The 14,212-nt window shown below is 50.1% G+C and overlaps 1 protein-coding gene across 1 annotated transcript in view; it reads left to right on the top strand.

Moving 5' to 3' along the window:
- LOC144791796 (guanylate-binding protein 1-like) overlaps nucleotides 1-14,212 on the top strand; it is a 1,313,208-nt gene that overhangs the window by 828,269 nt on the left and 470,727 nt on the right. The window contains exon 14 of the mRNA XM_078666563.1: nucleotides 4,242-4,435. Within this exon, the coding sequence (XP_078522689.1) occupies nucleotides 4,242-4,435 (194 nt within the window). The remainder of the gene's footprint in view (nucleotides 1-4,241; nucleotides 4,436-14,212) is intronic.

The raw sequence follows: 14,212 nt of genomic DNA, 5'->3' as shown, positions 1-14,212 counted from the left end.
AACATGAAAGCACGCGACAGTGTCAACGCACGCAAAAAACCCGTGCACTCTGCCTGTTAGCAAGGTCAACCATCGCCATATTGTCCACGCGGAACAACACAGATTGGGTCCGGAACTCTTCCCCCCAGCTGTACAGAGCCGCCAGCAAAAGGAACAGTCCTAAAAAAGCCATGCTGCGCCCCTGCCCCCGCCAATGAACAGGCCAGCCAGCCTCGCACCAACGCCCGTCCCAAAAGATGCCGAAGCCGTGGGCTCCAGAATCGTCCGTGAAGAGCGACACCTGTCAGATAATGTCCTCGTCCGCAAAAACAAGGACACGCCGTTGAAAGCCTGCAAAAATGTGCAACCCGATACCCAAAGCTGCACGGACAGGTGCGGTAAGGCGCACGGAGCTCCAATGTCGTTCGCCCAACACCAACCCGATGAAAGCAGAGATTTCACGCACCGTGCCAGCAGGCAGCCTCGCAACCACAACCGTGGTATCGATTGCAATTCCCAAAAAAGGTCAACATGGTACATGTGCACGTGGTCTCATCGGGCCCAAACGGGGCACCCAGCTCCATGGTCATAGCCTGAAAAATCGCAAGGGCCAACCGACACCGCCCAGACCGTGCATCAATGAAAAGGAAAGCATCCAAACAATGACATACCAAAACATGGCCACTGATGAAAGTGAAAGCGCTATTGCAGAAAAAATACTGAAAGTCCCGAAGAGGGCACAGGACACCGAACAGCCCATCGGCAAAACCCTGTCAACATAAAAAACGTCCCCAAAGTGCATACCCAAGAGACCAAAAAATCCCACGGATGAATGGGCGGAAGGCGAAAACCAAGCGAATGTCACTGTCCGTCAGCAGCGCACCAGGGCCCACAGTGCAAACCAGCCTCAGGGCGTCAGCAACCGAAGCATAGGACACGCTATAAACTGCCTGGTCGATTAAATCATTGATAGAGGACCCTCCGGCCAGGACAAATGGTGTAGGAGCCGGAAATCCCCAGCCGCCTTTTTGGTGACAACACCCGGAGGGGAAAAAATATCAGATCCGGGAAAGGACAGCTAAGAAAAAGGACCAGCGATCCCACCCGCAGCAAGCTCAGACTCCAACATCCTCTGCACAACCTGGGGGCACTCTGCGGCGGACTTCTGATTATCAGACCACCGACCCAACCGAGGACCCTGGTACCCAATCCGGAAACCTACCCGGAAACCCCCAGGACAAAGTCTTGGCCACCTCCAAATCGGGGTATTCCTAGCCGTAGGAAACAAAATGCGAAGGCTGTCCTCTGCCCCCTGTACCCCTCCCTTGGTCCAATTGTCAATAGACTTCGGAACTCGCGGCCGCCAAGCCAATTCAAAATCTTCCTTAAACCCTGCCGTTGCCTGCCCAACACAATGCAGGAGCTCGAACACATCCACAAACTCACCATCCCAGATCCTGGATTCAGTTTTCTCCGATAAATGAGACCCCAAAGGCATCCCAGCACCAGAATAAGGCAATTCGCTTAGGAAGGATACTATCCCCCGCCACCTGCTTCGTAGGTGCCGCTGAGTCCCCTGTCCGCACAAGCCACTGGCGGAAACATCCCCTGCAACATTAGCATGCACCTCCGACTGCCGCACCAGCAGCGGTGCTCGAGCGACTCGCTCCTCAATCACCCCATCCCAGTACCAATAGATCTGTCACGCTGAGCAGGGAGACTCTCCCCTTGTTGCCAATCGCTTAGGAAGGATACTATCCTCCGCCATTCCAGACTCTAAATTTAGTGTTCTCAAACAAATGAGACCCAAAGGCATCCCACTCCAGAATAAGGCACTGTCTTGGGAAGGATACTATCCTCCGCAACCTGCTCCATATGTGTCGCTGACAGGAGCATTCACCTCCGCATGCCGCACCAGCAGCGGTGCTCGAGCGACTCGCTCCCCAATCACCCCATCACCAGGGCAATCTGTTTGGCAGGATACTATCCTCCGTAACAGGTTTTGGCACAGCCACCCCATCCCCAACTGTAGAAACTTCCCCCGTAGGTTGCATAGTAGAAACATTCAAACCCACCGGCCGCTCAAGCCTCGGTGCCAGAGCGACTCGCTCACCAAGAACCCCATCACCTGTACCAATTGATCTTGTACTCTTAACAGGGAGACTCTCCCTTGGTTTCCACACGGCCCACCATCCATCCTTACCTCTTGGCAACGACGCCGACTGCTGCTGAAAATCAACATGATCCCCTTTAGAAGGTCTATTCCTCACTGCCTCACGTACCGCTGCATGGTCCGCACGTGACTCCTGCAAAATACGAGAAACAGGGGGTTGCCCCAGCCCACCCCACTGGGCCCGTGCTGCCAAAAGCCCAGCATCTTTATCCCTCAATTCCCCTTCTTCCAAATCATCATCTTGTAAATCCAAATATAAAGCTTCTCCAGAAAATGCAACTTGCGCACTGCCACTTGGCAGCGCCCCATCAAGAAAAAGAAAACTGCGTACTACCACTATGCAGAGCCCCTTCACCATCCCCCATCGAAACATTGCCATGTAATGCCATCATAGCGCACTGCGCACATCGCTGCAGAAGAGTAATCCGCTCCAGATAACTCTCCCGTACCCCCCCCCACATGAGACAGCCGTATGGTCAGTCCGCAAGCCTCTCACCAGCCACCAGCCGACCAGCTGGAGCCGAAACCGGGAAAACGAGGGCCGCTCGAGCCAGACTGCGAGGAAACAGCGAGAGTGACACCCCACTGGAGCCAAGGGAAACGCCCACAGACAACCCACCAGGACAAGGCACAACCCATGGGCCACCGCTCAAACCGCCCGCCAGACCACCCTGCAAGGCACTGGGCCCCCACGCAATGCTTGGGAAAAACAACCAGGCTGGATGGCGCAAGAACCCCCCCCCCCCAGAGCCCGCCCCACCCCAGACCAGCACAGGTGTTCCGCCGGAAACCAGAACAAGGCCCAGCAAGCCCCATAACCGGAGCCCGGGGGCCGGGGGAATGGACAGCGCGGACAGGCCACGGGGGAGAAAACCAGCTCCAGGGAAGCACCCCCCGCCAGGACCCCACCCAGACCGGACAGGGAGACAGACCCGAAAGCAGCCTACCCCCCCTGCAGCAGTGGACAAAGGAGGGAGGGGAAGGGGGAGCCGGGGGGGGGGGGGGCAGGGGACATGAGGGAACACTGCCCCTCCAACAAAAGTACGAAGAAGCACCTGGGGACACAACCAGCAGGGCGCAGGGCGCCTGCCCTCTACCTGAGCAAAACCAGAAACATGGGTGAGGCACAACAAGTCGGGGCTCCTCCCCCGCGGAGCCCCGTCACACACGGAGGACTGCCCAGCTGTGAAAGAGGCGGAAAAAACTCCCGACCCCTGCACAATGCCCCCTACAGACCGACCCCGCCTCCCGCCGGGCGCCCCTCGCAAGCCGGCAGCCCCAGTGTGGGCCAAACATACCTGCAGGTGGGCGCCCGGCACTTCAGGGGAGGGTGCCACGGCACCATGGAAACCCGCAGCCACCACCGGGGGAACAGCCGGCAGGGCCGCAGCTCCGTCCTCGTCATCCTCCGGCCGCTGAGAAAGACACGCCGTGGCCGCCTGTGCCACGCCTACGGCCGCCCTGCGATGGGGGCGGGCCAAACCCAAACACGCCGCTCCAGGAACTCCATAACAAAGGAAAGCCTCTCTCCCCGCCTCTCAAATGATTTGCACAGCCCGCCGCAAAATCGTTCATGGCCCCCAGAATACAGGTACAGGGCAAAAGAACCTTCCTCCCCAACCTCCCACTAGCGCGTTCCTTTCCCGCCTGCCCTGGACCTCTTATATAACTTTCCTCCTAATCAAGGAGAACACCACCTGTCCTGCGCCCAGTCGTCCTTGCGCGAACAAACCCAGGGAGAGACCGGCTCGCGCACGGCTCTCCCTGGGTCCCTCCTTCTACAATATCTACTGCTCTTTGTCCATTTTCCTACCTTAAACATTTACATTGCCATCATCAGTGCAAGCTGTTTGAATCAATGTACAGCCTAACAGGATCAAACGTTCACAGCTGAAACAATGAGTAAGAGATATGTCCACAGTACTAGATTTATTGGGTACCCCTTTTTTCAGGAATAAGGTTCTCAGGTTTTCTGAAGTGGGATTTGCAGGAATGTTTAGCACGTTTGCACTTTCACTATCGCAACAGCTTTGAGTTTGCAGTGTACGTTTCTTCTTAGGAACCTCTCTCACTTTTGTTTTTTCATCAGAAAAGCAAGCAAAGTTACAAGCTGCAGAGCAGGAGAGGAAGCTCAAAGAAGTGATGCAAGCAGCAGCCCAGCAAATGTTGGAGGCCCAGCAGAAAAGCCAGGAGGAACATGTCAAGCAGCTGACACAGAAGATGGAGGAGGATAGGCTGAAAATGATGCAGGAGAACGAGAGGGTAATAAGTCAAAAACTCAAGGTAAGTCTCAGACCAGCTTTATTATTTAACAGTTGCCATTTTATTGTATAGTATGTAATAGCTAGATGTTGAAATATAAATGTTTTACAATCCCATTCGAGTGGGATGGAAGTGTTACTTTGGACCCTATTTCTTCATCATAAGTGCCTCTATTAAATGCATAAACAGACTAACAATTAATGACTGCTCCTTCTGAGACCATGGCCCATATTTTCAAGAAAGGGCGATACATTATCGCCGCTTTTATCGGCATGAAACTGCCGCTAAAGCGGCGATAATGGGCTTGATAATATGCCCTTGTGAATTCCCATAGCAGCCCAGGTTAACACCAGAACCTGGGTTGCTATGGGAATTCACAAGGGCATATTATCAAGCCCATTATCGCCGCTTTAGCGGCAGTTTACTGCCGATAAAAGCGGCGATAATGTATCGCCCTTTCTTGATAATATGGCCTTATGTTCCTTCTCTAGCACTTAATTCTCCTTGGATAAATGTATCCATCACGATTGTCCGGTTGGGGAGTCAGCTTTCCTTCCAACATATTTCCTTCTGGTGTCATATTAGAAGTGACAGGAAAGAGGAAGAGAAAAGGGTCAGTTTGTATGGCCAGTACGCCGCTTCTCTAGGCATTCCTTCAGCGGACTCACGCACATATGCACACTGTGTACAATACAAAGGCAGGAAACCATTGATGCTCGAGGAAAACAAATGTGTCTGGCAGGAGGCAAGAACTTCTCTCGGGAAAATAAATTTCTGATGAATAAATAAGTCTGTTTCTGAAAGATGTTCATTTTCAGCTTTTGTGAAGAGACATATTGAGATGTCTGTGGAGCCTTACATGCTGCAGGATCTTGGCGATGCCTTGAAAATAATCCATTGTCATCTATCATGGACTGGCGTTCAGAAGGGTTGCATGACGAAAATATGACCTGCAACGATATAGTCTATAAAATATTAACATTCCTTAGGAATTATAGACTTAGGGGCTTATTTATAAGTGGGTTGCATCATGTTTACACCTTGCAACATGCTACATGCATAAGTCATATGTTTTAAGCCACGCAGAGCTTCTTTGCCTGGCTCTGAGTAGCTTCAAAAATTTGGTGTAATGCAATGCAGCGCAATCCACTGCACTGCCAAAAGTGCACAAGTGCCGGAGAAAGGGCAGAAATGCACCCTTTTGCCTCAAATATTGTTGCATTTCTGCTCTTTCCAGTCGCGTTACAAGGTTATGATGAGCCCCTTACTACCTAATACCATATGTAATTATCTTGACAGTATTGTGCAAGTTAAAAAGTTGAAGTTGTTGTTGTTGCGAGTCGATATTTTGGAGTCAATAATTTGGTACCACAACTTTTAAAAGAATATCACGAAATATGGGTAAATTGGAAAATGTATTTTCTAATGCACAGTGGTTTTCTGAAGATTTCTCATCTGTAAGCATCTACTTGTGTCAGAATAGATGCAGAACAATGTCAGCAAATAGTCCCCCAATTCCTAGGTTGCACTGTTGACAGCTCCAGGTGCAAGAATCGACTACGGCATGAATCCCCATAGGCACCACCCTGCTGATAATTTTTTTCTGCGGTCTATAGACACCAGAATCCGATCCTCTTTGTCATCTCCCTAGACAGACATCACCTGGTTACAAAGAAGGAGCAAAGGCTTTATCGACAAGAGGTCTTCAAGACTGCTAAGGCAGTTTTTCGCAAGATCTAAAAAATATAATCTTGACACACTGCTGTAAATGAGAAAAACAATTGAATAGGATTGCATATTTATTCCTCCTACCTATGGCTGTAATGTAGTTACACAGATGGTACTGGTAACTTTGAGTATGCCTCGCCAGGGAAGTGCCCAAACGTTCTGGTCAGCTTTTGGATGTCATCTTGTGCATGATAACACAAGTTTTTGTGCAACTAGAGAGCCTGAAGATTCTTGATGCAATGGCCTAGAGACATTAAAAGAACAAGCCTGTGAATGGGTCTATATGAAACATGCCTAACTCTGTAACGAGGTCTGCAGGGAATTCATAGGCAAGTGCAACTGACTCTCAATTGTTTGCAGGGCATTGATGGACCATTCGCTGAGGAGCAAGATCCACCCGCAGCTCTCTAATCATAAAGAAGTAGGGTGGAGCTAGCCAATACATTAAAAACGTGTCACTGCCAGGCTGGGGGGTTTACACATAAGCATACCCAGGTAGATAGACGAGCGTTTTACAAATTTCAGGATTGCACTCCCTTTTTCCGGGGGATGTCATTATGGCCTCTGTTTACCGTCCTTCCAGCATTGTTTTTAGGAACCTTAAAGAAAGTTCCAACAAGGCATATATTGCCACCCATTTGACATCAGAGCTAAAACATGAGCCCACCATACTAAGATGAAGCTGTAAATACTCAAGGAAAGTTGAACCCTAGCATGTGTCTTACAACATTTTGTTGGGAGATTGCTAATGCACAAATGAGTTTGGCACAGGTTCATGTATGCACAGCAATTTCACTGTCATTCTCCAGGCAGGTTTAGGCCAATACAAGCTATGGGCATGTTTGAGGCATGTGTGCCTTAGGTACACATACTTTGCATACTCCTGCCATCTAGTGTTGGGCCCAGATATTTGCAAGTTGTTTTTCTTCAAAGAAGTCTTTTCCAGTCACAAGGTAAGGTGACTCCTCCTTTCGGTGATAATGCGTATGGGCATTGACTAAATTGTTAGATTGTTTTCTTTCCGGCATTGGGTTCAGACGTGTATTGCAGTGCTCCGATTCAAAACCTTCAATCGGGATCCCTTCGGTAATTAATTTACCTAACCTTGTCAGTATTGTTATTGATCGCGTTTCCACCTTGCGCATGTTGAAAAACTCATAAATCTTTCATTATACAATTGGGAAATCTAACCGCGGCCTTCAAGCCTAGCTGGTTTTCCACTATTTAGTTCCACTCAAAGATTCATCAAGGAGTCTTGTGCCGATAGAATGGATGCCATTTGAATTCTGTCCGCGTTGCCATTCCAAATACCCGCACACGACCTTCATAAGGTCTGTAACCTCTGCCTCTACCCGGAGCAAAGAGGAAGAATGCAGCGCTTGTCAATCATTCCAATCCAAAAAAACTCTGCGGGACCGTTGGGCTCGACGAAGAGACATGCAGAGTATCGAGGACACCCCTGATGTCTTCGGAGAAGATATCGAGCATGAAGAGATGGAAGCGTCTGCAGCGGAAGAGGAAGAGGCCTTCTTCGTTGAGGACTCCGATTCCGAGTTGGGGATCGAACACTCACGGCATTCCAGCTGGACAGGGTGTTGTGAGTAACAAAGCCCCTTTGCCCACCAAACACGCTCCAACCAAACAAAAGGTTATTGGGCCACCACTGCCACCAGGCCATGTTAGGCACTGAGACTCTGATTTTAATACCCTGTTTCCCGCTCGGCACCGAAACAGCAAGTCAAGCCTTCCGGCTCATGCTCGAGCCGAGATGATACCCCTTGGAGTCCAAAACATTAAGGGGCAGATTTATGAGTTCTGGCGCATCTCTGCAAATCAGCACGGATGCGCCAGAACTGATGCGTCACGCAATTCCCTCCTTGCGGCACCACAGATGAGCCGCATTTACAATGCGGCGCACCATGGTGCAAGGAAGGGCAGATGCGTGATGCATATTGTGGTGTACGGGCGGCGCATTGCTGGAGTAGCGTCGCAAGTGCGACACAACTCCTGTAATGTACAGAGGCCACCCATACATAACGTGGTGCGTCACTCCTTACGCCTGCTTCAAGCAGGCGTAAGGATTTGACCCAGCAGCGTCGTAAAACTGACTCAGTGAAATCTTGTAGATTTCACTGCGTCAGTTTTACGGGGCTTTCCTGCGAGGGAACGCCCACCCTGCGACAGAACGCCCACATGAAACCTGACGCAGGTTTCATGTGGCGCAGGGCTTTACAACGTGAGGCATCTGCCTAGATGCGTCACGTTGTAAATAGGTCACAGGGATGCACCACGTTTCCGCGCCGTTGCGTGACGCAACGGAGGCGTAAACGTGGCGCAAGTCCGACATAAATCTGCCCCTAAGGCTCCAAAGATAACAAGCATTTGCAATACAAATTGGTCTAGCATTTGTGTGATTTAGAGCTACTGATGTTGTTAAATCAATAAAAGTATGTACATTGAGGTTCACCTATTGTTTAAATACCTCAAGATTAATATTAAGGACCGGTAGGCAAGAGGAAGGGAGATGGGTGAGAGGTTGACAGTCTTTTTTGGAAATGTGCGCTTCATAATTTTAAGGAACACATATAGAATCTCTGGTGCCTATGTGTTTTAATGTTTTAGTAAAGATAAACGTGTTACTTGTGGGTTTTTTCTGTAAGAGGGATAGTTTGGCTGATTAGGCAAATCTTGATTTAGTCTGTGGTAAATGTTGATTCTCACCAGGGTTTCCCCTGTCATTAATTCTTCTGAAGAGGATACAAGTGCAGTCAAGATGAGGAAATAATAATAAAAATAATCCACATTTGTAAAGCGCACAATCACCCGTAAGGGTCTCTAGGCGCTGAGGGCCGTCAAGAAGATTAAGCGAGCTATTGCCCAGAGTCACATGGTGCTGGGCTAACCTGCCGCCGGAGCCGGGGATCGAATCCTGATCCCCAGATTCCAGCGTCAGTCGCCCTGGCCGCGGCGCCACACCTCTCCCTCAACTGCAACTGCAACTTAACAGCTCTAAGCAGCAACATCGGTTGCAGTGAGAGGTTAGGGGCATTGCTCGTACACAACAATACTGACACAGAAAACACGTTAGGCAGACACATTCTACACACCTGACAATGACTCAGGTTAGATTGGAAGGTTCTACCCTCTCCCATACAAAAGACCTCTGCAAAGGAAATACACTGTGCGAGAATCTTGGATTATAACTGCTGGATGACGTCTGCACAAATAGCCAAAAGGCTAAGTATTTGTGTATACTATACTACAGATACATCGTTACATAACTGAAGAGTGGCTAGAAGCTGTTCAATAGCGAATAGCCAGACTTTTTCAATAAGATTTGGTGACTTTTAAGAAGGAATGACCTGTTAAACATATTTACGATATGAAAGGGACAATTCTATGCGATGAATGATATTACAACCAATGTTCCCTCTAATTTTTTTCCTCTGTGTGCGGCACTGGAGGGTCTCTGTGAGCTGCAACCATGGCTATGTGGCCCAGAAACCAAACCGCGCGTGTCTGCGGCACCAAATGGCACTCAAAACATTTACTTTAAAAAGTGAAAAGATGATGCATTTTCACACATACAGAGCCACAATAAGGGTCTTAAGGCAGTTTGCAAATGTATTGTATTGCCTGTATTTTCATTGTTGTGTCTCTGACTGCTGTTGTCTGTCTTCCCCGCTGCCTGTACGTGGTCCATGCCCCGTTTTCTTCCCTCTGTTCCCCTCGCTCTCCCCGTGCTCTCTCTGCACGGTCTTTCCTTCTGTACTCCTCGCGTCTCTGCCCAGTTTTCCCTTCTGTTTCCCTCACTGCACCCGGGCCTCTCTGCCCGTTCTGCCTTATGTTCTTAGCTGCCCCTATATTTCTGTATTCTGCCTCTATACCATTAGTTTTTTGTGCCCGTCTGCCCTCTGTGCCACTCGTTTTTGTGCCCTTCTGCCCTCTTTGCCACTCATTTTTTGTGCCTTTTAGCCCTCTTTTTCACTTCGTTTTCCCCTCGTTTTTTGTGCCCTTCTGCCCTCTGTTCCACTCGTTTTTTGTGGCTTTTTAGCCCTCTGTTCCACTTTGTTTTCCCCTCGTTTTCTGTGCCCTTCTGCCATCTGTTCCACTCGTTTTTTTGTGCCTTTGTGCCCTCTGTCCCACTCATTTTTGTGCCCTTCTGCCCTCTGTTTCACTCGTTTTTGTGCCCTTCTGCCCTCTGTGCCACTCATTTTTTGTGCCTTTTAGCCCTCTGTTCCAGTCTTTCTGCCCTCTGTCCCAATCGTTTTTTGTGACATTAGACTCTCTGTCCCACTCGTTTTTTGTGCCCTTCTGCCATCTGTTCCACTCATTTTTGTGCCCTTCTGCCCTCTGTTTTACTCCTTTTTGTGCCCTTTTGCCCTCTGTGCCACTCATTTTTGTGCCTTTTAGCCCTCTGTCCCAGTCTTTCTGCCCTCTGTCCCAATCATTTTTTGTGCCTTTAGGCTCTCTGTCCCACTCGTTTTTTGTGCCTTTATGTCCTCTGTCCCACTCGTTTTTTGTGCCTTTATGTCCTCTGTCCCACTCGTTTTTGTGCCTTCTGCTCTCTGTTTCACTCGTTTTTGTGCCCTTCTGTCCTCTGTGCCACTCATTTTTTGTGCCTTTTAGCCCTCTGTCCGTCTTTCTGCCCTCTGTCCCAATCGTTTTTTGTGCCTTTATGCTCTTTGTCCCACTCGTTTTTTGTGCCTTTCTGCCCTCTGTCCCACTCGTTTTTTTGTGCCTTTCTGTCCTCTGTCCCAGTCTTTCTGCCCTCTGTCCCAATCGTTTTTTGTGCCTTTATGCTCTCTGTCCCACTCGTTTTTTGTGTCTTTATCTCCTCTGTCCCACTCGTTTTTTTGTGCCTTTTTGTCCTCTGTCTGTGTCCCACTCGTTTTTGTGTGCCTTTCTGTCCTCTGTCTGTGTCCCACACGTTTTTTTGTGCCTTTATGTCCTCTGTCAGTGTCCCACTCGTTTTTTTGTGCCTTTGTGTCCTCTGTCTGTGTCCCACTCGTTTTTTTGTGCCTTTCTGTCCTCTGTCTGTGTCCCACTCGTTTTTTGTGCCTTTCTGCCCTCTGTATGTGTCCCACTCGTGCCTTTATGCCCTCTTGCCTTCTGTTCCGCTCGTTACCCAGCGGCTGTGGCCTTTTGTTTAAATATTGCTGTGAATCGGAGCCCCTTCACGGGCTCCGATTAACAGCAATACTTAAACAAAATGCCACAGTCTGCCCCGCGCTTTACTAACAAAAGGTAGACACTTTCCAAACACAGCGGTGCTCGCGCTGTGTTTGGAAAGTGTCTACGCTTTTGTTAGTAAAGCGCGGGGCAGACTGTGGCATTTTGTGTAAGTATTGCTGTTAATCGGAGCCCGTGAAGGGGCTCCGATTCACAGCAATATTTAAACAAAAGGCCACAGTCTGCCCCGCTCGCACAGCCGCAAGCGCCATAATCCCCACCAGCCCCCCCGCCTCCTTAACTGCATTCCTCACGCCCGCTCCACCGCCACCACTGGAAAAGTGCTCATGTTCGCGCCGCTCGCGTTTTAAAAGCGGCGAGCGGCGCGACTCTGTAGCGACGTACTGTGTGCGCGCTCCACGCTAGGTGGTGCGCGCTGACTTGGGGGGAGGTGCGCGGGCACGCAGCCTAGAGGGAACGGTGATTACAACCAAGAAGAGAAAAGGCCACGCCGTCCCAACACTGCTCAGTCTCGAATGCCTGCTCAGGGTAGAGATGCCAAGCCCTTTGTTTTAGCCAAACTTACGTATACTGTGTATTCCATCAAAGGTGGTACAATATCAGCATTTGCGAAGGCCCTGCCTTTGTCAGAACATCAGCAGATCACACTGCCTTCTTTATTGTACGGAGTTAAGTGTACAGGAACCGGTGGGAGTCAGACAGCCGTTTTGAGGCAGCTAAACTCCTTCAAGAAAGTACCTGTTTGGAGAAGAAAGGAATCCTGCAGTTATTTGGCGATGCTGAGGCTGACAGAGAGATGAGTCAGAGGAACGAAAAGGGCCTATAGTGAATGAGAAACCAGTTCAGCTTTTGAAATAACATGCTATTTCCTTCCACAGAAAGTAGTTTTACACTCTTGGTACCCAAATGTATCACGTTTGCAAAAGAATACAGTGGTTCTCATCGGTTTCATTTCAGCACATTTGTGATAATTGGTGAAATCACTATTCATAATTAATGCCTATGACAACACATATGACCCTAATTCATTTTATTTGTTTGTAGGTCATTTTTATAACATTTGACAATTACTATTTTCACTTCTGCTTGTAATCCTTTTTAGGTTTCGTAACCTGGCGAGGGGCGAAGCCACTCCCAGATCGAAATCTGTTGTTTCTAATAGTGAGGTTAGGACAGCCTCTGTTTCCAATTGGCTAGCTCCATAAATGGAGGCTAGCCATTGGGAGGCAGAGGCTGTCAATCGCGTTTTCTCTCGAAAACGCGATTCGGGGGCGTTTCTGGTGCTTTTTTTAAGCCCCGCCCCTTTGTCCCGGGCCGCGCTGCGATTGGCTGCCGGCCCGGGACACCCCCGTGACGTCATTCCCGGGCCGCGCTGAGATTGGCTGGCCGGCCCGGGACCTGACTGCCTCTGCAATTTGTGTCTTCAAAAATCGGGAGATTGCCCCTTGTTTTTATCGTTTTCGGGACGCGCATGCCGCATTTAGAAGCTATTTGGGACATGCCAAGTTGAGCCACAGAAGTTAGCTTGTTTCCCTGCTTGACTGTGAAAACTTTCGTGGCTTCAAAAATCGGGAGTTTGCCGCTTGTTTAGCTTTTGTCGGTTCGTTGGGAATCTATTTCCTTCAGTCTTAGCTACAAAACCAATCTAACAAACCTAGAAGAATTAAAAAAGGACTACATTTACCTGCTGAGATCCTTCTAATGTGTTCAGAACTCGGAGAGAGTCGTGAATCTATAGTTGACGGTACAGAGCGGAATCCCGCCTCCTCCTGGAGCCCAGCTCTTACTTTGCCGACTCACCGTGTAATCTCATCCGATTCAATTACCAATACCCCGCCCACTATCATTCTAACCCGGCTCACGCACGACCCTTTGGCTGACCTCAGATTCGCTAATCTGGGCTGAAACACTTTCTTTCCTCTTTAGGGAGGCGGCCTCGTGCTGGGCCCGAGAACTGTAGTGGTAAGAGCTCGGCGCGGATAAATGTCCTACTTAAGAATTGTCCGGGCATCCTGCAGACAGCAATTAATTTAACCTGCCCTACCCCATCCACTGTAAATTGATGAAAATGTTGCTTTTGGACGCTGCTAACGCGTTAGCCCCTTGGAGCAGCGTTAGCATGGTCTGGGGGATTCCACTCACGGCCAGGCCAGCCCCCCCCCGCCTGAACCTCGCAGGGCCCACCCGAGGCATTCATGCTCACCAGCTGAAAGCAGCATCTTGAAGGAGAGCGCGCGGTGTCCTGCCCTGTGATTTGAAGCGACGCCCCGCCCCCCTCCATACCTATTAGCCAATTTCGCCTCCATGTCTCCGTTGTCGGTGGGTGACAAGGTGGTGGGCACTGTTGTGTCTGCTGGCGGTGTCGAGATACCACTAGGCTGGGCAGCGGCTTCAAGGCGCCACCCGTAGCAGGTGGTGTAGAAGCACCTGAAGCGCCGCCCTAGCGCCCGGTCAGCTTCTACCCGCTTCCCTGGTGTCTTGGGGTAGCTTTCTGTTGTCTGCCTGCTTGTGCGCACAGTCCAGGACGAAGATCTGCAGGTCTGCGGACGCACTGGCTGTTCCCTCGATCGAGTTTCTTCCCGCTGAGACCTCACGTCATCTCTTGTGCAGTCGCTTTCTCTATAGGTAGCACCACGAGTCCTAAAACAATCAGAGCCTCCAGGCGCCTCTCACTTGTGCACACCGACGGTCTCCAATCCAAGAGTGAGGTCGCTCGGGATGAGCCTGCAGGTTTGGGGTGCACCGCCCGTAGCCCGGCCGCCCTCCTTTGCCCGAGTGATTCTTTCCTGCTGTCACTCTGTCCGGTGTTGTGAGCGGCGTCGGTCCTCGGAGCAGCGCCGTCTCCCTGGTCTGGCACCTGTTGCTGCTCTCAGCTGC

This window comes from Lissotriton helveticus, chromosome 11 (assembly GCF_964261635.1).
Source record: "Lissotriton helveticus chromosome 11, aLisHel1.1, whole genome shotgun sequence".
Lineage (NCBI taxonomy): Eukaryota > Metazoa > Chordata > Amphibia > Caudata > Salamandridae > Lissotriton > Lissotriton helveticus.
Note: the sequence above shows the minus strand (reverse complement) of the source record. Positions and strands in the feature narration are given on the sequence as shown.